General features: G+C 39.5%; 1 protein-coding gene across 3 annotated transcripts; it reads left to right on the top strand.

Moving 5' to 3' along the window:
* Positions 1 to 584: 584 nt before the first annotated feature.
* On the top strand, positions 585 to 22,730 carry TXNDC8 (thioredoxin domain containing 8). 3 transcript variants are annotated; one of them, XM_082696885.1, is made up of 6 exons: positions 585 to 688; positions 3,605 to 3,709; positions 7,907 to 7,966; positions 10,589 to 10,654; positions 21,594 to 21,659; positions 22,603 to 22,729. In XM_082696885.1, the coding sequence occupies exons 1-6, from the start codon at positions 662 to 664 to the stop codon at positions 22,663 to 22,665; spliced, it is 387 nt and encodes a 128-aa protein (XP_082553011.1). In that variant the 5' UTR covers positions 585 to 661; the 3' UTR covers positions 22,666 to 22,729. The 3 variants fall into 3 exon arrangements, with proteins under 3 accessions (XP_082553011.1, XP_082553013.1, XP_082553012.1); XM_082696887.1 differs by lacking the exon at positions 10,589 to 10,654 and having other exon boundaries at positions 22,603 to 22,730; XM_082696886.1 differs by lacking the exon at positions 21,594 to 21,659.
* Positions 22,731 to 23,088: the final 358 nt, after the last annotated feature.

Here is a 23,088-nt window from a genome sequence, read left to right as displayed (position 1 = left end):
CTAAGAATGGGTTTTGCATTCTTAAAAAAGATTATGGAAACAAAGACTAGGCAACAGAGTCCAGGTCCAAGCGGTCCAGAAAGCCTGAGTTATCTGGTTCTTTACAGAAAAAGTTTGCCTACCCATGGTCCAGTCCATAAAAGTGAAATTTCGTTACCTCCTAAATGATTAGAACAAAATAACAAAGTTCAGAGAATTTATGACTCATAAAACCTAATTGGTAGGAAGCCTACAATTATAGGATTAAGGCTCTCCTATTTTTCTCAATTGCAAAACAATCCCCTCAAACTCCCAACTGAAAATAGTCTTCATCTATTTAATATTAGCTTGCTTATTTCTCATTTGGTGGTTGCAGGGGGTGGAGAAGGAAGAGGGGTTATGGAAATAGATGGCAGAAGATCAAAAGTAGAAAGACTGATTATTGAGTCTCCGCAGAAGGCCCGCAGTTGGCTGGCTCTTGGCTGACCACACGTTGACTACCTAGTCATAACATAAAAGTGAAATTCACTTCAAGTCTGCCGAAGTTCTGGGTTCTGAGATGTCATGTTTAATGACATCACAGAGAAGTTACCCTTCTATTCCAGCTAGGATCTTTTCATGACAGACTGCTACTGTGCGCCAACTGAACCAACAGGCAGGTTTCGTCAGCAATTCCCAGGAAATGATGGTTCAGATTATTAAAGACATGGCAAGTATTTATATGGCTTAACTGATATTTCAAAAGAGACAACCTTGAGAACAGATTTGATAAACCTTAAGAATTTCCTCTATTAGGATTCCTTCACTGCTCTGCTCTGTAGCAAGGGGAGTTGTTGGTTTTTTTTTTAAGTCTTGCTCTCTTTTCTCTTGCTCGAGAGATGGCACTATCTAGAGAGTAGCCAAGCAACAAATCGATCGGAAGGGTTTTGTTCTCTGATTCTCATTTCTTCCTCTGACTCTAGCTGAATCCAGGCCAACTCCTAACACATCCTGTCCTGTACCTGATCCCACTGATTCCACCTTAGCTGCACCTGGAACAATCTGTGAAAATAAAAGTCTGTATATTTCTCTTATTCTAGAAAATAGAAACCTCAGATGTGCCTATGGAATAGGGTAAGAAAAATGACAGCCAACAGTGTCAACAATTCCTTAGGTGGTATTTTATAAAGCCACTTTCTATCCATTGTCCAGTTTTACTGATACAAAAAATCAAAATCTATGGATAGGCCAGGGAGAGTTCTTTATTTATAAAGAAGAAATGTAAGAGTGGTTAAGGTTCTACACCATTTATGAGGGAAGGCCTTAGAACCCAGACATTCTGGTGCCAGGCCCTGTTACAGGAGGCATGGGCCTGGGGGGAAGGGGGGAGGCATAGGGCTTGGGCCTGCTATCCATCAGTACCCTCTGACTTAGACTTTTGACATTTTCCCCAAATGCAGCTATATATAAGGTCACAAAAGTGAGGCTAACCAGATTGAAAGAAGGCATTGCCATGTAGATTTGCTATAAGAAAATGTTTTAAAATACCACATATTTGTATGTGATGCTGCTTTTTTTTTTAATTTTCTGGGAATCTTACAGAATAACCCAGGGTCTCACTAACCCTGTGAGATGCCCTGTCTCCTTCTCAGAGACCTCTCCTGAGGGCCTGTTGTCCCCTTCATATCTGTATTCTAATGTCCCCTTCTATTCGAGGTGAACCTTGGCCACCTAGACTTACAGCTCATTTCCTTCCTTTTGGCATTATCTTTCTCCTTTTTTTCTTTATTAACAATGATTACTAGCACAGCGCGTATTTTACTTACTGATCTTACCATCAGCTTCTGCCTCTAAACCTAAGCTCTGGGTGGCTCAGATTGTTAAGCACCTGCCTTCAGCTCACGTCATGATCAGGGTCCTGGGATCAAGCCCCCCATCGAGCCCCCAGTCGGGCTCCTGCTCAGTGAGGAGCCTGCTTCTTCCTCTCCCTCTTGCTTGTGCTCTCTGGCTCTCTCTGTCAAATAAATAAATAAGATCTTAAACAAAAAAAATAAAACTCCTCAAATAAATAAATAAATTATCTCCATGGAGGCAGGGAAGTGTTTTCTGTTTTGGTTTTTTTGTTGTTGTTGTTTTTATTTTTGCACAAGCTGTATCCTAGCAGTGTGTTCATTACTTGGCATAGCATCAGTCTTAATAGGTCCTTGTCGAGTCAGTGTGTATCCTATGGGGATATTCTCTTCAGAGGACTTTAGCCAAGTCAAATCCATGGATCCAGCTAAGCCAGTTTACACCTTAGCATCTGCTGAAAAGTGAGGGTGTTGAGGGCTTGTGAGGATGACACCTACTGAATAATTGCAGAAGCAAGTAAGAAATGGAAGCTTGGCCTAGCTCTTTAAAGAGTTAAGTAACCCCCCCCCCATCCTAGACGAATACGGGTAAAGAAAGAGAGCATATCTTCCTTCAGTCATCTGTTTCATCTGCTTGAAACCAAATCAAATCGCAACATAATTGTCAAGATTCCCCTATTACAGAGCAGTATGCCATTTGTATGGAATTAACCCCATTCCTAATTCCAGTGATAGGCCCTGCTTGACTTGATCCATTCCCCATCTTAATGATCGGTCCAGGGATGAGTATGTGATAGAATTCAGGCCAGTGAGAGGGAGAGAGAACCCCATGACTAGAAAGAACTCAGGAGATGATTTTGTGTACTGCTTAGGGAAAGGGATTGTGGATTAGGCTGCTTAGGTTAACAGTCCCAAGCAGCTGGTTGACTGGAAGAAAGTTAATAACCTTTTGTTTTATTCTATCTGCAAAATGGAGATAAAACTAATACCCATTCCAGAGGGTGATAGTAAACATTAAGGAAGAGGACACCAGGTGCTGAGTAAATTAGCTACTATTGTCCTTGCTATTCCAGTGAGAAAAGGAAAAGGAAAAGAAAAAAATAATATACGGAACACTGCATATTAGCAAATCATTCATCAACTAAACAAATCATTCATCCACTCTATGAGTACTTGCCAGGTGTCTGGTCAGAGGCCAAGGAAGTTATGATAAAAATGGCCTGAGGTTCTAGAAAGGGAAACTTTTACTTAAATGATCTGGACAGCTGATGGAAAAATCACTGCAGATTCTCAGTGAGAAGAATTTCAAATCTTTAAATGTATGGTTTGACTACAGCTTTGGTAATGATTACCTCCCAAAGCAAAACAAAACAAAAACAAGAAATGGATTCAAGGTGTTAGACTTCTTTTTCTTCTTTTAAATTTCACTATTAATGCCTGTTTGGGTCCTTGTTAAAAAAGTCAAATATAGATGTCCACCTTGAACAACTATCCACCACTACCTTCCACCCTTTATCTTTCATTGATCAATCTTATTTCTCCCCAGAGGTAACCTACCATTAAGAACCACCACTTGGTAAATACAGTCCTAATCACTTTTTGCAGATTTATGAGTCACTTATATATACTTAGAAAGTTAAATATATGTGACCACAGGGACTTCTAGGAAAAGTATGTCTCCTGGAGAATGATAGGGTGGGGTATCTCATTAAAGTTTTCAGGAACTGAAGTGTCATTATCTGAAAGTTGTATGAAATGCAGTGATTATGCATATTTCATTTATGCTCTGGTCTCAGGATGAATTAAAAACATTTCTGAAAGCTGCCGGAAGCAAACTTGTGGTGGTTGAATTCTCAGCAAAATGGTGTGGTCCTTGCCAAAAGATTTGTCCTCTTGTTCATGTAAGTATCACCTGTATATATTTCCCAGTTTTTGAAGGAATCTTAAATCCCCTAATAATTTTCTCAATCTTAAAAATTTGCACTTAAAAGCCATATGGAATCATAGTTTTTTGAAGTTTCCTGATTATCCGGATGATAACATACCAAGATCTAATAAGATCGTAAGTATACATACTAGAAGATTAATACTATTTATCTATGGCTAATTCTGCAAGCAGCATCCAGATGAGCAAAAGGGTACAGTGGTACAAATGAATGGATTATTCATAATAATGACATTTTGCCAAAGTTCCAGAGTTCAGAAGTTCTAAATATTGGAATAGTTTATGAAAAAAAAAAATGATACTTGTTTTTTTAACTATAGTATAATAGATTTCTCCCATCCTTCAACCCTATTATCAGAACTTATGTCTTACACATTCTTTCATGTCTTTTCTACTTTATAAACTATTTTAGTAAAATATTCTAGTTAATTATAATCATATAATTTTATTTGGGTCTTTTTTCCATGTACACATTCTTTTGCCTTTATGTAGGGTCTCCAGATTATAACTTTAATGTCTATACAGTGTTTCATCTGGTTAATTTCCTTACTGCTCCATTTAAAAGTTTTTAACATTTTATTTATTTTTGGTGTCACATGCCACAGAAAGAACTTCAGAGCATTTTCATTTCTCCTTTCTTGGAGAAGTTTCACACTTATGGTCAATTTGTGAAATATTTCTTCAAATTTAAAGAAGTTTTGATTTCTCTACACGACTGAATATACTATGGTCTCTTTTCAGCAAAGTTTCTAACATTTCACTTTGAACTGGATTTTTTTTTGAAATTTAAATTTCTTTTTGTTTCCCTGTTCTTTTTTTTTAATGTTCATTTTGCCAGCATATAGTACATCATACGTTTTGTTGTAGTGTCTTGAATTCATTCTAACCACAGTCACAACCTTTGACATTGATTTATATCCAAGTACAGAAATTGGCTACATGACATCCCAACATCCATTCTGTACTTAAAAATTATTGGACTATCCAGAGGAAACATTTTATTATCTCATGGGCCCCTTTATTCTGACACTCAAAACTTGAAGAAAGAAAATGTTCAGTGTTCAGCTTCTAGAGTATAAATATACTCAAATGCCACACAGTCAAAGCTGATCAAATTCCAACAGCCAACATGTGACATTTCCAGACAGTGCAATGAATGTGAAGGCTTAGTAACTCCTCTCTTCATACTTTTGCCCTAAGGGCAATAACAGTTCTGCCACAGTTTTGTCCGGGCCCCTGTAGCTCTTCCAATACCCATTCCTACTTTTATAGACCTAGTTAGCCCTTTGGAGATAAACTGCCCAAGTGGTCCTAATTTGAATGTGCCATCTGTTTCCTGGTGGAATCCAGATTAATGCAAATATAGTTTTAAAATAAATTTTGGCAAAATCATACTGAAAGACTGTCCAGATGTTAAAAAGAATCAAGTAGACCCATACAGAATAGTGACATTGTCTCCAAGACAATGTAGTATTAAGTGATAAGAGTACAGTATAGAAAAATGTATCTAGGATGGTCCCATTTATGTAAAACAGACACATACATGTACGTGTATATATATAAACACACACATATATAATATATAGAGAAAAGGGAAACAGAAAGATGCATATCAAAGGAGTTTTTTTTCTCCAGCAAAAGTGTATTAATTTTGGATTCCTTTATCTTTCTTGTAAGGTTTGAAATTTTGCATGATAATTATTCAAGTACCATGTGCATAATTTTTTTAAACTTCTAGTACATAAGGGGAGGGAGAAAGGGCTTTACTTACTCTAGGTTACTTTACTAGTCAGAGGTCAAAGCAGGGAACAGAAACCAAATTAAACAGAAAAGAATTTTAATACAAGAAATTAATTGCTTTTAAAATTATTGAAATATTAGATTACTAGGTTCCTTGAATGATTCTCTCAAAACACAACATACCCCACTTTGAGGATCCTAACTTGGCCATAATCAGAAGTAAGAGGGGGATGGAAGGCCACTCCCCTTCCCTGGAAGAAGAAAACAAAATGACAATAGAGTATCAATTGGAAATTAGAACCAGAATCATGAGGCTCCTACTGTCACAAGTGCCTCTGGACTTCCAGGAAGCTGATGTCTGGGCACCAGTGCCTGAGTCTGGTTTCTGCTGCTGCCTCCAGCAAAAACCACTTCCATGACCCACAGTTTTGCTTTCCAGCAGGAACATCCAAAGACAAGAAGAAAGTAGTTACTGTCTCACTTCCACCTTCCATGTCTCTCCTGCATGTATCTCATGGGAAAAATCAATCTGCATCCAGAACTCTAGCTGCGAGGGAGCCCAGGGAATCTCTGTCTCTTTTCCTTTCCAGGCTCTGCAGGAAGGTGGAATGGAAGTTTGCCAGCTAAACTTCTGTAAAGGACAAGACAGTCAATATTTTAAAGTTTGCAGACCCTGTGGTCTCTGTAGTAACTACTCAGTTTCACTGTTGTAGTGCAGAAGCATCCAGTGGCAATGCACAAAAGAACAGGCAAATCGTGTTCTGATATGATTTAATTTACAAGACCATGTGGAGACCTGGCTTTGTTCTATGGGGTGCAGTTTGCTGACCCTGGGTGAAGAGGATCATCCTGAAAAGAGCATTTTCAGGAGAAAGGAGAAGTTATATGTTTGTTGAGAAATTTCTTGGTATGATCATGGAAAAACAAATAAATATTCTGTGAGGTATACTTACAGTGTACACGGAGGCATGGTGACAAATGAACTTCAAACAGAAAGTTGAGGCCAAATCAAGAAGGACCTTGTGTTATAATTTAATGAGCTGCTGTAGACAGTCAAAGCAGAAGAATTTTAAAAAGAATTTTACTGTGGTCAAATGGAGAGTGTAGAGAATATTTTTAGCCGTGCTATACACAAATGGATGAGAAAGACTGACGGCAGATAACCCAAGGTGACAACAGTCTCAATGATAGGTTTTCCAAAACTAGGGCAGTGGTTTTGGAGAAAGAAGGGAAGATCACATTCAGGAGATATTTTAGAGCTAAGATCAACGGAATAGGTAAACGAATAGTAGCAGACTACATACAAGGAAGAACAGAGTAGAAGGAAGAGTGGGTGGGGATGGGGTCATAAGTGGATGGAATGGGATAATGAAGGAAGGCAGTGTCCATAGGGGAACCAAGCCTAGCAAAGAACTTATATCTATCCCATGTATACATACTACTTGATGCAAAAATGGCAACTTCCACAACCCTATCCATTTCCTGACAGGCTCTGAAAACTTCATAAATACAGTTAGATGTCCACATAGGTCAAACTCATTCCCATGACTCCTACTGGGGAACATCCATATATCTTCAAACTTTGAAGTACAAGTCAATTGCCCAAGAGTTCATGAGTGATCCCATTTTCCTATAAGGCACAGAGATGCTGCTGACCAAAATCAGCTTCTCTTCTGTCTGAAAAATACTCTGTTATCTGAGTTTTTCCCCATTTTCACAACCTTGATGGGCCACCAAAGAAAGAACTCCCACTTCGGTCACAAACTCCAGACAACAGCTGAAGAGAATCCCTACAACAGAAGAGTTTCCATTGTCTCTGGATGCCTCATACCATCAGGGAGAGGTCCCATTTGAAATAGGTCACTGGAAATGCCTGAGATACAATGTTAAAGCAGACAAATCCAGATGCTGTTAAGTGTCCTTAAAGTATGAACACAGCTGTCTGAAAAGAAAAAACACAAGGGGTGACATTTACAGGCTGCCGCTGCATCCATTATTCCCAGACCCATTATCAACACCTTTGTCACCACTACTGCCAAAGATGCTTTCAGAACAAACCAGAAGCAGAAGAGAGCTGCGGCTTTCCTCTGTCTCCTCACCCTGCAGAGTAAATCTGGACCCACATGTCATGATTTCTTCGCTTCCTTTCCCAGCTTTGAAACTCTGATCTCCAGTATGGTTCTTTAGCCTCTGAATCTGCCAGTGATCTTGACTTGACCTTGGTATCATCTCCTATTTGACTCTCGTGCTTTAAGTTCCAGGCAGTAGTGAAATGCCAGAGTGATGCTCAGCTCTCTTGAACAGTCTTTTTGTTCGTGGTTTGTTTTTGCCAAGAGAAAAGTGTGTAATTCTCATGTTGATTTAGTATTAATGCTAAGCTAATAGGGAATTTTTTTATTCCTTTATTTTGAAGGCAATGTCTCTGCAGTACCGAAATGTAATGTTTGCCAATGTGGATGTGGATGATTCTCGGGTAAGAATCTTAGATCCTTCCATGGATACATAAAATCCAAATGCAGTGTCTTTGAAAGTCCTGTCTCAGTGATCTCATTGATTATATAGTCAATTTTAAGTCGAGTAGAATTTTGTAATTTTTTTCTTTTAATTGGTAGTAAATTTCCTCATAATGTTCTTAGATGTTTTGTATTAATTTTTAAGTATGTGAGAAAGTATGTGACTCTCTTCCTGCCCCCTCCTCTCCCATACTATGGCAGACTTCCCAACGTTTTCCTCCACTTCCTCTCAGCTCTGCCCCAGAATCCCGCTGAGCAGAATTGCTCTACACAGACAATACTAGTTGGGTGATATTGCATTCAAGGTGAAAAGTGGTTGTTACCCTTATAGTAAATTATTAGTCAATTACTAAAACTTTACTCGATGCATTACAGACATTTTAATTAATATGCCTTGCTTTCCTCTTGCTATATCTTGTGCTTTTTGTGGGTTTTTTAAACATCACAGGATTTCCAAGAAATCCTTCCTTCATTTCCCTCCTTAGATTCTTCTTTCCACACCCTCTACCCGAAAATAATCAGCCTCATGTCCTCAGTCAAAATGTGCCTTATTGGGGGGCACCTGGATGGCTCAGTGGGTTAAAGCCTCTGCCTTTGGCTCAGGTCATGATCTCAGGGTCCTGGGATTGAACCCCATGTTGGGCTCTCTGCTCAGTGGGGAGCCTGCTTCCCCCTCTCTTTCTTTGCCTGCCTCTCTGCCTACTTGTATCTCCATCTGTCAAATAAAAAAATAAAATCTTTAAAAAAAATGTGCCTTATCGGTATACACAAAGTATCTGAAAAGTTATTCTTCCTAATATTTGTCCATTTATAACTCGGAAAAAAACAGTAACAAGTGATCGTTGGACATACTGGATTAAATCTGAGCTTTAGAATAACAAAAAATCTGTTATGCACCCATCCTTTTCTTTATAGTTTTGTGACTTCTTATCACTTATAAACTTCATTTTCTTCATCTGTAAAACAGGACAAATAAAATTTAACAATATAAAATGAGATGAAATACATAAGATATAGGACATAGTTCCCAGAACACAATAGAAGTTCCATTTCTCCATTTCCTTCAAACGTCATCAAAGTGTTACAGTGTTTAACTGCCCTTGAAGGTGAATCATATATTGTGCGTTCAGAATACACCCAGGATCATTATCTCTTTGTCCTTTCTTATATTCACAGAGTTGTGCAACCATCACTGTCATCAATTCTAAAACATTTCACCACCCCAAAAAACAAAACAAAACAAAGAACACTTTGGAGGCTCTAGTGGTCACCCCCAGTTCCTTCTCTCCCAACTCTGGGCAACCATAAGTCTATATTCTGTTAGATTTGCTTATTCTGAACATTTCATATAAATGGAATCATTGAACAGGTGGTCATTTATGACAAGCTTCTTTCACTTAGCATGAGTTTTCAAGGTTCCTCTATATTCTAGCATGTTATCAACATTCTATTCCTTTTCATTGCTGAATAGTATTCCATCGTGTGGCTACACCACCTTTTATTTAGCCATTCAGCTGTTGATGGACTTTTGGGTTGTTTGCACCTTTTGACTCTTATGAGTAATGATAGTATAACATGTATATCTATATTTGCATTTCTCTTGAGTACCTATCTGGGTGGAATTTTTGCCATATATTGTAACTCTATGTTTGACTTTTTGAGAAACTGGCAAAACATTTTCTAAAGCAGCTATGCCATTTTATATTTCCACCAGCAGTGCGTGAGGGCTCTCCATATTTCTCTACATCCTCCCTAACACATGTTCTTGTCTGCCTTTTTGATTATAGCTCCTTCCCTTTTCAGGTGAAACAAAATGCACAGTTTTCTTTAACAGTAATTTATTTATTAGTTGTCTTTGCTGTGGTCATGAAATTTATAATTTAATGTGTGTGGATCCGTGTGTGTGTGTGTGACAGGCGGCAGGGGAGGGATTCACCCCCATAAAATGATATGTATATTAGAGAGAGAAGTGCAGTTCTGTTGATCCTTTCTTTTGACTTTTGAACCAGATAAACGAAAACTGCCATTTGAAAGAAGATTGTAATGGATTATAATAATGGCAATTCTGACATATTTTCTTGACTTTGGATTCATCTTTCACAAACACAGGCAGTGAAGCGGGGAGTAAGGCCTAAAAGAAAGAGACAAATAAACCCTAACTGACACTGCGAGACCAGTATTAACACCCCATGTCTCACGTGTGCTTTGTAAAGGTACCTCTACTCTTCCTTATCTTTGCAATGTGCTGTCTCCATATTGGGTTCAACTGGGGTCCCTCTGCAATCCTTCACAAGTTCTTCTAAATAGAGTTCATTTAGTCCTTTGGCATCTGTTCTATTTTGGCCTCCATTGCTCAACCCTCTCCCAGGGCCCTGAGAGGAGAAAGCTCAGGAATTCAGAGAGCAACCATTTTCTATGGTAGCGTTCCTAGAAGCTTTGACATTCCTTGGCAAGAGAATCTACCAAGTCTTAGCTGTCCCTGGTCTTTCAGACATGCCTCCTGAGAAGTCACAAAGTTCTGGGCTCGGTGTAGAGTGTGGATACCAAAATTGTGACTTCATGCCATTTCATTCCTTTCCCAGGACTTGGCCCAAATTTATCATGTCAAAGTCATACCCACATTTCAGATGTTCAAGAAGGCCCAGAAGGTATGTTTCCATGGTAACTGGCAGAGTTGAATTATAGAATCATCAGAATCTAAAAAAAGGCCTGGGGCATCCAGGATGGATGAAACAACGGCATTTATTTTTAATATTTACCAATGGAATTCTTAGTTTCTGAACTTTCCATATTGGCAAGGAGTACAAAAAATGCATGAATTGTAATAAATATTCTCATTCAGACAGTCTGAGATATCCAAATCCATAAGAAATATCTCACGATTGTCCCTATCTTATCCTTTTTGATGGGGCAGAACCACCAAAAAAGAAACTTACAGAAAACGACATGATGAAATTCTCACACAAATGTATACAAATTGTTGGCAATACTTGGGTAAATATTAATCAAAGACAATCACAAGGCAGAAGAGCCTAGTAGTTAAGCATGTGGGCTCTGGATATAGGTTTCCGTGGTTCAAATACCTGATCTACCACTTTGTAGCACTTCACTTAAAAGCCTCTTTGATCTTAATTTCCTTATCTGTAGAAACAAAGATCATTAAGTTTCTCCCCTCAAAGGGCGTTGAGAGAATTAAATGAATTAATATGACTCAAGTTTGTAGACCCATCCTGACACGCATAAGTGCTGAGCATGTTACGGTAGTTGTTATCACAAAGATATTAATGAAATAAAATGTCTGAAATATTTCACGTGTGTTGAAAGTAGTAATTCCACATATGGCTGGGAGCATTGACAATTGTACATACCTTATGAAAAGTAGCTTTGCAACATGCTTAAGAGGAACAAACTGTTGATTCTCTTTCACACAATTATCTATCCTTGGAAACCTTTGCTATGAAAATACCTCAAGGAAAAATAAGTCCCTAAGTGTATAGTAATTGTAGCATTACTTCTAACAAAATACAAAAGCAAACTCAATGTCTTTTCTAGTAGACCTGCTAAAAGGATTTGTGTTACATCTACTGTATGAAAGTGTGTGCGATTAAAAGTGTTAGGAAGAACATATGTAAAGCAAAAATATTCAGGCTTAAACTTTGGGGAAGATTGTGTCTACAACATAAAAAGTGAAAGCAGTTGGTAGGCTAGCAATGGAATTTCATTTTTAGCTTCTATTTGTTGGGTATTTGCTATAACATAATTGGTGCAATAGATACAAATAATTCTTCAAAAAGAATTAACACTACCTATTCCCTCTCTTGAGTGTTTACTTGAAAATTGAAACTATTAGCCTATGTATCCCCAACTCCCTGTCCCCCATAGATCAGATTGTTTCTGTGCCATTTTTTATCTTCTTCTCTTCCATCTCAGAAATGAAAATGCTTCCTTCTTTTGAAAGGATTTCATCCATCGTACCTTGATTGCATTCTCTCCCTTGTGCTCCAGGCCTCAATCAATCAGCTACCTTCTTTTAGACCTGGTGTTTGGACACTCGTTTTTGCTACCGACTTCCATTCTTCATTCTCTATCAAGAGTTCTTTGATTTTACTCCAGGTTACCATGCCCCTTCCCATTCTTGATCCATGTGCTTCCTTAAGGCTCTATCTCCAGGCCTAGACCTGTGAGTGAACTCCATCCCCATCAAGAATAGCCCCTTGAGGGCACCTGGGTGGCTTAGTGGGTTAAGCCGCTGCCTTCGGCTCAGGTCATGATCTCAGGGTCCTGGAATCGAGTCCCGCATCGGGTTTTCTGCTCGGCGGAAAGCCTACTTCCCTCTCTCTCTCTGCCTGCCTCTCCGTCTACTTGTGATTTCTCTCTGTCAAATAAATGAATAAAATTAAAAAAAAAAAAAGAATAGCCCCTTGACTCCAGTCAAGCCAATCCAAGCCCTACCAGAGCTAATTGTAAGACTTGGCTTAAGTGGCTAAGTAAAAGCCTTCTTTTTCAATTTCACTGGATTTGAACTTGGGGAGATGTGACGCTGATGGTATACAACTAGCTTGCCACCATAGGGATCTTGAAAAAGAAGCCACCATACATCAAAAGAGCAAATTCAGACCAGAAACACCAGTGGCATTGTTTGAACCCTGAAGCTATCCATGCCTGAAGCCTGTACTACCCCTGCAGATTCTTTAATTATGTAAACCTGGGGTTGCTTTTGCTGTCGCTTGCAACCAAAAAATTTCTAATGACAAAAAAAATCAATGATCAAACTATTCATGATCTAACTCTTGAAAAAGTAGAATATATTTACTACCTTCAATTCTCATTTATAATTTATTCCTTCCTCTGCTCTTTTAAAAGTCACCAAGGATCTTCCAGCACCTAATTCAAATAGCCATTTCTCAACCCTTGTATTCCTTGATTACACAAAAGCACCATTAACTAATTAGGTTCTATATTCTAGAAACTTCCTCCTCTTTTGGCACCTATGCCTGATCCTTTCCCCCAGCTCTCCTCTGGCTTATCTCCTACTGTCTGAAAATATAAGTGTTTACGAAGGTTCTTTTTCCCATTCTACTTCTTCTCCTTTAGTAATTTCATTCCTACTTATAATTCCAGCTATAACTACCTTTAATGTAAACAAGTGTGATAGCCCTCCTCCACCCCAAGTTCACACCATAGCTCTGTCTTCTTTCCTAAACAGATCCTGGCACAGGTCCATGTCTGTCATTTTCTTATTTAAAATTGGATGCCCTTCCCCTCCGCTGTCTGCAAAATCAAGACTAAACACTCATATTCAAGTCTGACATTCAAATTTGTTCACAATTTTGACCCAATCTACTTTTCTAAGTCCATTTCTGTTTGACTCAGACCTTAACTTCATGTATTTTTGTCATACCATTCCAAGCACCTGGAGGAGTTGATGTCAGTATGTAGAAGAATCCCCCTGGGTAGAAAATACTCATTCCATGTTTGATTCATGAGCCAATGAACAAATGAAAGAGTAAATGAAAGCCGCTGTCTTTGGCCTGCAACCCACGGCCAGCTCTGCCTCCCCTCCTCGCTCTGTCCTCATACCAGTCTGACTCAGGAAGGGTTTCTCTTCAGCCCAGAACAGCTTTCTGGTTTCATCTCTTCTGCAGATGATACTGCTTAAGGTTTGTAGCAACTCAACAGTTTGCTCTCCATTTTATGAAACAAAACTTTGGGTGCTCAGCTGACTATGTGCCTTAAGCTCTTGAGCAAATCCATAGCTATGCTTTTGAGGAAAGGCTTGACCCTGCTTGGTCTCAGTTCTATATGGAAGTAGAAGAACTTTCAGTTGGGGGTGGGGTGACCTCTTATATTAATTTTTTCTAAACTGGTTTCTATAGGGACAGATCCCTTTTGAATGGTTAGAACAAAATGCCTATATTCTAGGCATCATGAAGGATCTCAAATTTGAGTTTTATGCCAGTTAGCTGATGGAAAAGAAAATTAACTGAATTGATGACACCATGCATTAAGCTGACCTGCCTCTCCCTCTATTTCCAGAGTTAGCCAGCCTCTGGTTATAAAATGGATACCCATGTCCTAAGAAATGTTCTTGAGAATTGAGGGTCTCATTAAATATTACTAACTTAGCATCTTGGTTATGGAGTTATTTAAAAAACAACAACTTGAGATCATTCACGTCATAATATACAAATAAGTCTACTTCTAAACTTTGTATGTATGATCGTATTTCCACAAAGAGTCATACTTGGGTCAATTTAGATATCATTTGAAAACCTGCAGAGAAGATTGGCAATGCTGGCTTCCATTTGACAAGGAATAACCATCTGTGCAAAAGACAACAGCAGAAAAAATACGGAGACAGAAATCCTAAAGATATGGTATTACAAATCCCTTTACCTCTTTGACTCAATCCCCAGCATTTCATATCTAATATCCGTATAGGGCTTCTGGAGGGTTCCCCCACCTCTTCCATTGCATCCAGAGCTGCAGTCAAAGCCTGAGACCTCTGAAATGCCCCCAGGTTCTATCCTGTAATGGTCTGTACAGGAAAATCACTGGAACCAGAGAAAATTGAGCGTAACTGTGCAAAAGGACCAGTCTCTGTGAATTTCCCTCCTCTCTCAATAGAACTGACTAGGAAAGCTACCAATGACATTCATTGTTTTCCTTGGAGTGGAAAAAGATTAAGTTCATTTCTTTGAGACCACTTCCATCTCTCTTTCACCTGGGACAGTGCAACTAAAAATTGACTTAGGAAAGCAGTTAAATAGCATTTATCTAGTATTTAAAAAAAAAAAAAAAAAAGCCTAGAATCCAGTTTCTATTAAGGGATGTTATAAGAAAGGTACTCACATTTCTGGTAAAACGTCTGGCAAAGAGCCACGATCCATTATGCCTTTTTAAATGTACATTATATAAAAAGCCCTGCGATAATTCCTCATAGAACAGACTTAGGAAAATGTTTGCTGCCCTCAAAAATATGATCCCCTCCCTTGCATTAGATCAGATGGTTTAGGGAATCCCCCGGGTTTCTCTTTTATGATTGCTGCCAATAATCTCAAGATTACTTCCTTTACTCAAATACAATCGCCTCCCCCTTATCTGCAGTTTCCTGGCATTCCCTTAATTGCCATCTCCATACCGAATCATACTTGAATGGTGGTGTCACTTTATCTTGCCCTTGATTCTAGCTCATTTCAACTATTTTCAAAGATACATAAAATATAAACAAATAAAACTTTAAAAAACTGAAGCAGATAAAACTACATAACCATGACTTAGGGTTAGATAAGAGGCATTATGGGTTGCTGGAAGTTTCCAGGCAGATTTGGATGGCCCCCTAGCAGGGATGCACTATAAACAACAGTTGTAATTACTTCACACTGTTGGGGTGAAAGACAGTGAAAGCAAATTCTAGGCAATAAATAAGGTAGGGTTGTTTCTTCCTGCTGTATTCCTTCGTGTTTCCACCTGGGACACCCACATCCTGTTCCAGTAAGATTAACTATTGTTTAAAAAAAAAAAAAATCCACAGAGGGGCCATCCAAAACCAGAATATTATAGTGTATTCTATTATACTAACTATTATACTATCCCTAACCAGAATATTATAGTGTATTCTATTATAAGTAGAAAAATACATAAACTGCAATGTGCATATGATACTAGTTATTCATTGAGCCTCTGAAGCTCATCAGGAGATCCCCTGGGCTAATAACATTGATTCCAGACCAACATTGACATATCAGTGGAATAGCAGAAAGGAAGAGTAACAAAGACTTAGCTACTCTTGGCCCACTGCTGAAACATGGGCCAACATCAGAAATTTGTTCCCTCTTTCATTTTTTGATGTGAGAATAAATGGCTCCTCAAAGCACTTTAATCTACTCATAAGAGCCATAGGATATAGGGACATAGATGCTAATAAGTGAGCTGTTTACAAATGAATAATTCTGAAGAACTAAGAGCTCCTATGCTCACATCGAGTCAGGGGAAGTTCCTGTCCCTGTGCCTGTGAACAGCAGGGCTCCTGCTCAGATGACATAGAAGTCATTTCAGTGTGCTCCCTCCTTCAAGTTGGTATAAAAATCCCCAAGGGGCAGCACCATGGGGTGCTCGGGAGAGGACAGGATTGGTTTCTTCGAGAACCAGGCAGGGACAATAAGTGAGATAATAGAAAGTGAGGAGGATGGTGGTCCTTGGAGAATCACCCTCCCAAATACTCACTGTTCAAGTTCATAAAAAATAGTACTTGATTGCCCAAAAGAATGTCTGTGGCTAGTTTTTGCTGTCTCTGGAGTCAGGCACCTGTGGGTTGAACCCCAGGTCTGCCTTTTATTATTGTGTGACCTTGGGAATGTGCCTTCACCACCTTGAATCCAGTTTCCCTCCCTTTGAAATGGGGACTGTATCATGTATCTTTGAACTGTTGTCACGAAAAGTTGTGATAATGTATATAAATGCTTTAGCACTAGACTTGGTACATATTATAAAATAAGATTATTGCTAGAGCCCCAGAATCTGTCTGTGCCCCTATCTCCTTGAAAATCTATGAATAAATAGAAACTTGGAAGCAGTGGTTAGGAGAGACCTCTAAAACTCTTCGAAATAACTATGATATCCATTTAAGCTAAGTCATCTTAGCATTTAAGAGTTTTTTGCCCAGGGATATTCAAACTGTTAAGGATGTTGTTACGACACAGAGGGTTTCTACCTGAGGGAAAATAAAAGCACTCTCTCCCATAGTGTCTAGAGGTTATATGTCAGGCCCATAAGCAGCTGATACATCAGCAGAGATTAATTGACTGGGAGGGGCAAGAACTAAGTGAGATAGAGGGAAAGAAAGAGAGAGGAGCAGCAAGCATTTATCACCATTTGGCACCATTGCTAAAGATACTGCTCTAGATATTTGCAATTCATAGACAGTAATTACTTGTACACCTCTTGTCTCCAGGGCAGGGATTAGAGTGAGGCTGGTAATTGCAGGTATAGGGTGGAAACCTGTCTTTATTTGAATTTTTGATATTTTATTCATGATGGATTTTTTGCATTAATGTTTGACTTTTAAAATATATATTAAAATATTATTTATCTTAGTTACGGAGTTCTGGGAACCCCTTAAATTTTACATCCTCCTCCAAGCTCTGTCATCTAAAGTTTAAATCATTGAAATGTAGGAGTACTTCATTCAGTGATCGGCCAGAAGGACTTACAAGACTTAATAGCAGGTTATACTTATAGCTAAGATTTATTATAACAGAAAATATAGAGCAAAATTTCAGGAAAAAGATATGCATTGGTAGAGTCCAGAAAGGTCCAGCACAAACTTCTGATGTTCTTCCTTGGCTGGGGACACATAGGAGTGCTCGCTCTCTCTTTAATAGTGCACTTCAAGGACATCTGTGGACTGTTTCTGCCTAGGGATGCTCTTTTGACATTCAGGGTCTGAGGCCTTTATGTGGGGACTGGCCATGTAGACACATCTTGCTAAGCAACCATTGCTACACAACCACCTATAACAATGGAGACTAGGACCCCAACAATAAAACCAGGTGCAAGTCATCAATATTGATGTTTATGCCAAGCTAGCCAGTGTGGCATGGTCCATCACTCCAGATATATATAACAAAATCATCAATTATTGATACAAAGAATACTTTGGTGGGGGGAGGGTACATAATAGTCTCTGGGGCACTGATGAAGGATCAATCATGGTTCCCTTGGAGACAAGCAAGAAATAAGGAACCAGACCTGCTGTGTTAATTCTTCTCACACAGAGTCATGTGGAAAATCAAAATATCACCTTTATTGTAAGTTGTAATAACACTAAATTGTGCTAATTACAGAACATGGCTTAGGCTCAGGTCACCAGACTTTCTCCTGTTCCCCTGAAGCCTAGACTTTGAGATGGCCCATCTAAGAGAGAATCTTGGACCGCGGAGGAGAAACTTACCCACCTAAGTGGAGGAGATAGTGCTGCTTTTCTCAACTGTCATGCTCCAAAAGTGAGGACACAGGGTGATGATAGCCTTCTAGACCTCCGTGAGGCCTGCTTCAGAGGTGCTTTCTAGAAAAGGAAGGACAGTGGGCGGAGAGCAGACCTGTCCCTTGGGCAGAACACCCCCAGAAAGGGAGAGGATAATCATGAACTCATACCTTTATCTAGGCTCAACTGATATATTCACCTCAAGCTGGGGATAAGTCGGTGAAGGGATTGCCCAGTATTGGAAAGTTGAGCAGACCTTCCAGTGGGAACATGAGAACAGGAGTATAGGTCATTGAAGAGAATGGCTCCAAAACCATTATTATCCCCATGAACAAATTTTCATCCTATTCTTCTGGTAATGGGCAGAATGGCATCTCTTACGGCCAGAGACCAAAATCACTTTTCATGATTCTCAGTGTGGCGTAGGATAAATCCCCACAACATTAGACTCGTGCCCCTTTCTCCCTTCAACAGAAAACAACATTGTACTGAGAGAGGAGTTCTCAGGCAGCTTCACGCGTGTGCTCAACACCTTCAACTGATGGCAGTAGGCTAAGGCTTGGCAAACCGTGGCCCCAGGGTCAAATCTGACCCTCCACCAGCTTTTGGAAATAAAGTTTTACTGAAACGCAGTCATGACTATTTGTTTAAATATTGCCTTTGACCACTATCACACTATATGTAGTAGAGCTGAGGAGTTTCAACACATAGGATATGACCTGCAAAGCCTGAAACAGGTATCAGGCCCGTTCCAAAAAAAGTTTGTCAACCTCCAACATAGAAGGAGAAAAATAGTATTTCTGCCACTCATGCTTGAGAAATAGGTATGCAGCTGGAGTTTCTAAGCCAGCTATAAGAAAATGAAACCAAATTAGTGTTTTCTTGAAATCTCACTGCTGGAACAAATTGAGAAGAAGGCCAGTGTAGCTTTGAAAAAAAGAGATAATAGATTGCTTTCATATGCTTTCATCTTGAATCCAAATGCATATAAATTCAAGCTGTTCGAAACAGACTGTTTCTAAGAGGCCCCGCCTTCTTGGTTTGACTTTGCTAAACTCCAAAAACCACAACTGAGCTGCTCGCCTTTGCAAAGTCTGCCTTACAACAGCCTTGTGAAAGTCCAGGGGGAAGTGTGCAAACACCTGCACCATGATGAGGTCGATTCAGGGCAAGGCATGGGTCTGGTTGAATCAGAGAAAGAAGCAAAGATGGGATCAAAAAGTAATTAACACTGTCCAGCTCTCAGCAGGTGGAGGTGCTTTTCACCATTCTCTTGCTAGACATATTCCTCCCATCTCATTAGTAAGATTTAATGCCTTAGCAAGCCCTTTGTAAGGAAGAAAAGGAACATCCTACTATTACAGCTAATGAAATTATATTGTATGTATGAACATTGCTACAGCCTTCTCCCAAAAAAGTGTCTTGTGTTGGTTGGTGGTTTGGGCTCTTTTGTTTGTGTTGTTATTGTTGCTTTGAGGATTCTGTTGTTGCTTTTAACTCAGTAAAGAAGTCTGGAAAATTGGCAAGCTTTCAGTCAGCTGGTCCAAACCTAACTTCAGTATTCACTGGACCACATTGCCTATCAAATGTCCAAAGTGTTTTATTATAATGATTCTATGAATACATCATTAAACTCCTTAATTGGTACTCTCAGAAGTCCATTTGTTAGGAAGGGACCCTTGTCTTTGAATCTTTTGCATTTTCTCAGTAATAGTAATATACTTTTTATAGGTGATTGATTGGGGAAAAAAAGATGCCTCTGTTTGGACCTGAGTGATGGGTCAATGGCGGGTAGGGAGTCACTTTATTACTGTGTGTGTGTGTGTGTGTGTGTGTGTGTGTGTGTTTGAAAATGTTCATAATAAGGGGTGCCTGGCTGGCTCAGTTGGTGGAGTGTGTGACTCTTGATCTCAGGGTTGTGAGTTAGAGCCCCACATTGGGCACTGAGATTACTTAAAAATAAAATCTTTTAAAAAAGAAGTTCATAATGAAAGATGCCCATTTTTCATAATGGGCATCGTTGGTTCTGAAATGCATGGAGAGCCCCACCCCCTGCCCCACACCATATCCCACTGGGCTCCATAAACTGGAGCTTGTCATTTTCATTAGCAGTCATGGGTGTGGGGCTGGGGGGGAGGTGACAGCAGTGCTTATAAAGTGAAGGCATTGAGGAGAGAGAAGTGGAACATGCCTTTGAGAGACATGGCCCAACATGCAGATTAAAATGAGAAAACATTGTAAGCAGAAATTATATGCTAGTTCCCTTGTATGTGTATCTCTTCACAAGAAAGCTACTTATTCCATAAACCCTTACCACTGAGCTGCTCCTCAGTCACTAACTACACACATGAAGCTCCTGTATATAAAGCCCCATGCTAGACAGGAAAACACCTCACATTTGCTTTTGACAAACTGGACAAAGAAGAAAATAGGTAACACCAGGTCTCTGAAATGTAACACTACCCAGAGTCTTGGACTTGTACTTCAGTGACAGAAATCAGCTTAGCTTAGCTCACATCAGACCTAAAACCATTAACAGAGCACCCACTCCGTATAAGGTTCCTAGCTAGATGCTAGAAGTATGGAGGGAAAACATGAGGCGGAGTCCCCATCTTTGGTCAGCTGCAGGAGACGACGTAACAGAATCGACTCTTGAATAGTGGAATGCCCCAGTTCTAGGAGATCACAGAGACTTCATGAGTTAAATCTTGAAGGATGGTTAAAACTAGCAGGTGAGGAAGAAGGGAAGAAGGGGGAGTAACAAAATAGGGTGGGTATGTATCAGGAATTTTTCGATGACAATACATTAGTACAAAGTTATCACTGGAATATGAACTCCAGAGGGGACTTTTGTCTGGCATGTTTACAAGGTCTGGCTCAGAGAGGACGCTTATTAAAGATTTGTTAAATTAGATAAGTAAGTGAATCCAATGGTAATGAATTGCTAGAGGTCAGAGTTTCAGTGAGGTAGATAGGACAAAATCAAGGAATCCCTGTAGGACTTTGGATTTTATGGTGGTGAAGAAACATTGAAGAATTTTACAAAGACTAGATTTGTGGTTTTGACCTTCAGGGGGGAAGGGAACTAAGGGACATAGGACTGGAGACAGACAGATCATATGCTGTTGCTAAAGTCAGTTCGAGGGAAAGTTCATGAGATAAAATCCATGGAATCTGGTGATAAATTTAATGTCCCCTAAAGCTACCAGAATGACTAACATAAAAAAGAATGAACAATAACAGGTGTTGTCAAGCATATGGAACACCCAGAACGTTCATCCTCTGTTGGGGGGAATAGAAATTGATCAAATCACTTCGGAAAACTGTTGGCCAAATCCCACATTCAGGTGGCCAAACCCTGCCCATGTTCCTGCCAGGGGTTCTTGTCTTGTGACCTGCCCTGGGCTCAGAAGATTTCAGAAACTCCCTTCATGCTTCTAGATACCATCCACCTGCCACCCGACTCTTAGAAATGAAACATTTTGTAGATCCTTTCTGACCTCTTCCTCCCCGCCAGCCAGTGCCACGAGAACTATTTATAGAGGGAATGGGTACAAACCAGGCAACTCAGATAAATCATGAAATTCTGCACCCACACTTAGGTAACCCTATTCTCGAGACTCAAAAGAGCCTTTTGCTGTAATGGAAGTGGAATCGTGAGCAAGCCGGTAAGTGAAAATGGGATCAAGATGGAGTCTCAAGTCTGGGGCACACTGGGGTCTACTTTCAAGAAATGGAATGTACCATCATGCTCACAGGCGGCCCCCAGATAGAATGCTGCTGCCTGGGGAAGCAGAATCATTAGAAGCAGGGATGGTTTCTTCTCTGCTAGACACGGAGCATTGAAGTTGTTCTACAACTTTCCAACCCCTGTCCCAAAGTCCTAACACCATTTCTGGCAGCTGAAACCTCCCTCACTGGAAACTCAAGTCTTCAGCTAACCCTGTCCTCAGTTAACCCACATTCTGCCTTCTCTACAAGCACATCATACTATTGGTACTAACGTGATAATGCATGGTAAGGGTCTTAAACTTCCATATTTCAATCAAATCTAAGTCACACATTGACAGACGCACCTATTATATTACATACCACTGGAAAGTGTTCCAAATAAAATATACCATCCACTATGAGATGTATCCTGAGACAGAGATGTGACAATTTGGAAAGAATATGCGCTGCTTAGAATCAGTTGTTTATAATACTATGACCTGTGCAAAGGTCAGGGCATGGGAAATTACGTCTCACTTGATTTCAAGAAATCGTGTATGAATTAACAAGTCCTTAAGACCTTTGTATAAAGTCTCTGAGAGGTTTCAGTGATTGAGTTTTCTCATTTCTAACACACTGTATGTTTTAGAGCTCGGTTTAGAAGACTATTGTGAAGAATTCTATAAATCTGACAAAACATTAGCATAAACGATTTTTGGAAATGTGCCAAGTAATTGAAACACCATGAGTTTAATGTGTTAAATGTGTATTTATATTCTAAGTATCTTTCAGACAACGGAAATGAGTAGAGGATAATTTAACAGGAACAAAACTCAAAGCTTTAACATCTTTGCAAATATTTAAACCAATACGTATTTCCCCTTGTGTATTTGTAAACAGATTTTTGAATTTTGTGGAGCTGATGCTCAAAAATTGGAAGCGAAGATTCGAGAACTAATGTAAGCCGATCTCCAAGATAAAATACATTTGCAACATTTTAAAAGGTGGCAGCTAATGTGTTTGTGTTTTTATTTGCAGCAAATATTGTTCATGCTCCATTCATTGGTCTTTCTCCTGACGCTCTCCCGGTTGAATTCCACCTTTTTGCAATCTCACTGCAAAATTGCTTAAAGCTCTTGTGGTATCACTCCCATTCTCTAACTTAGCCTTTCTTCTTTCAGTGCACATTTCTTAGGCAATGTTATTATGACCTCCACAACAGGCCCTGCATAGCTAAGTGATACCGTGTCATTAAGAAGGCTTTCCAGAGATTGCCAAAGATGAAATTCTTCACAGTGATCAAGAAACAAGTGCCCTCTTTCCCTAGTGTACTGCAAATACATAGAAGCCAGTGCTAATTGAGCCATCTCTTGTGGTACAGAATTC

The sequence above is a fragment of the Mustela nivalis genome (genome assembly GCF_964662115.1).
Source record: "Mustela nivalis genome assembly, chromosome: 13".
Lineage (NCBI taxonomy): Eukaryota > Metazoa > Chordata > Mammalia > Carnivora > Mustelidae > Mustela > Mustela nivalis.
The sequence above is the reverse complement of the archived record's forward strand: the minus strand, read 5'-3'. Positions and strand labels throughout refer to the sequence as shown.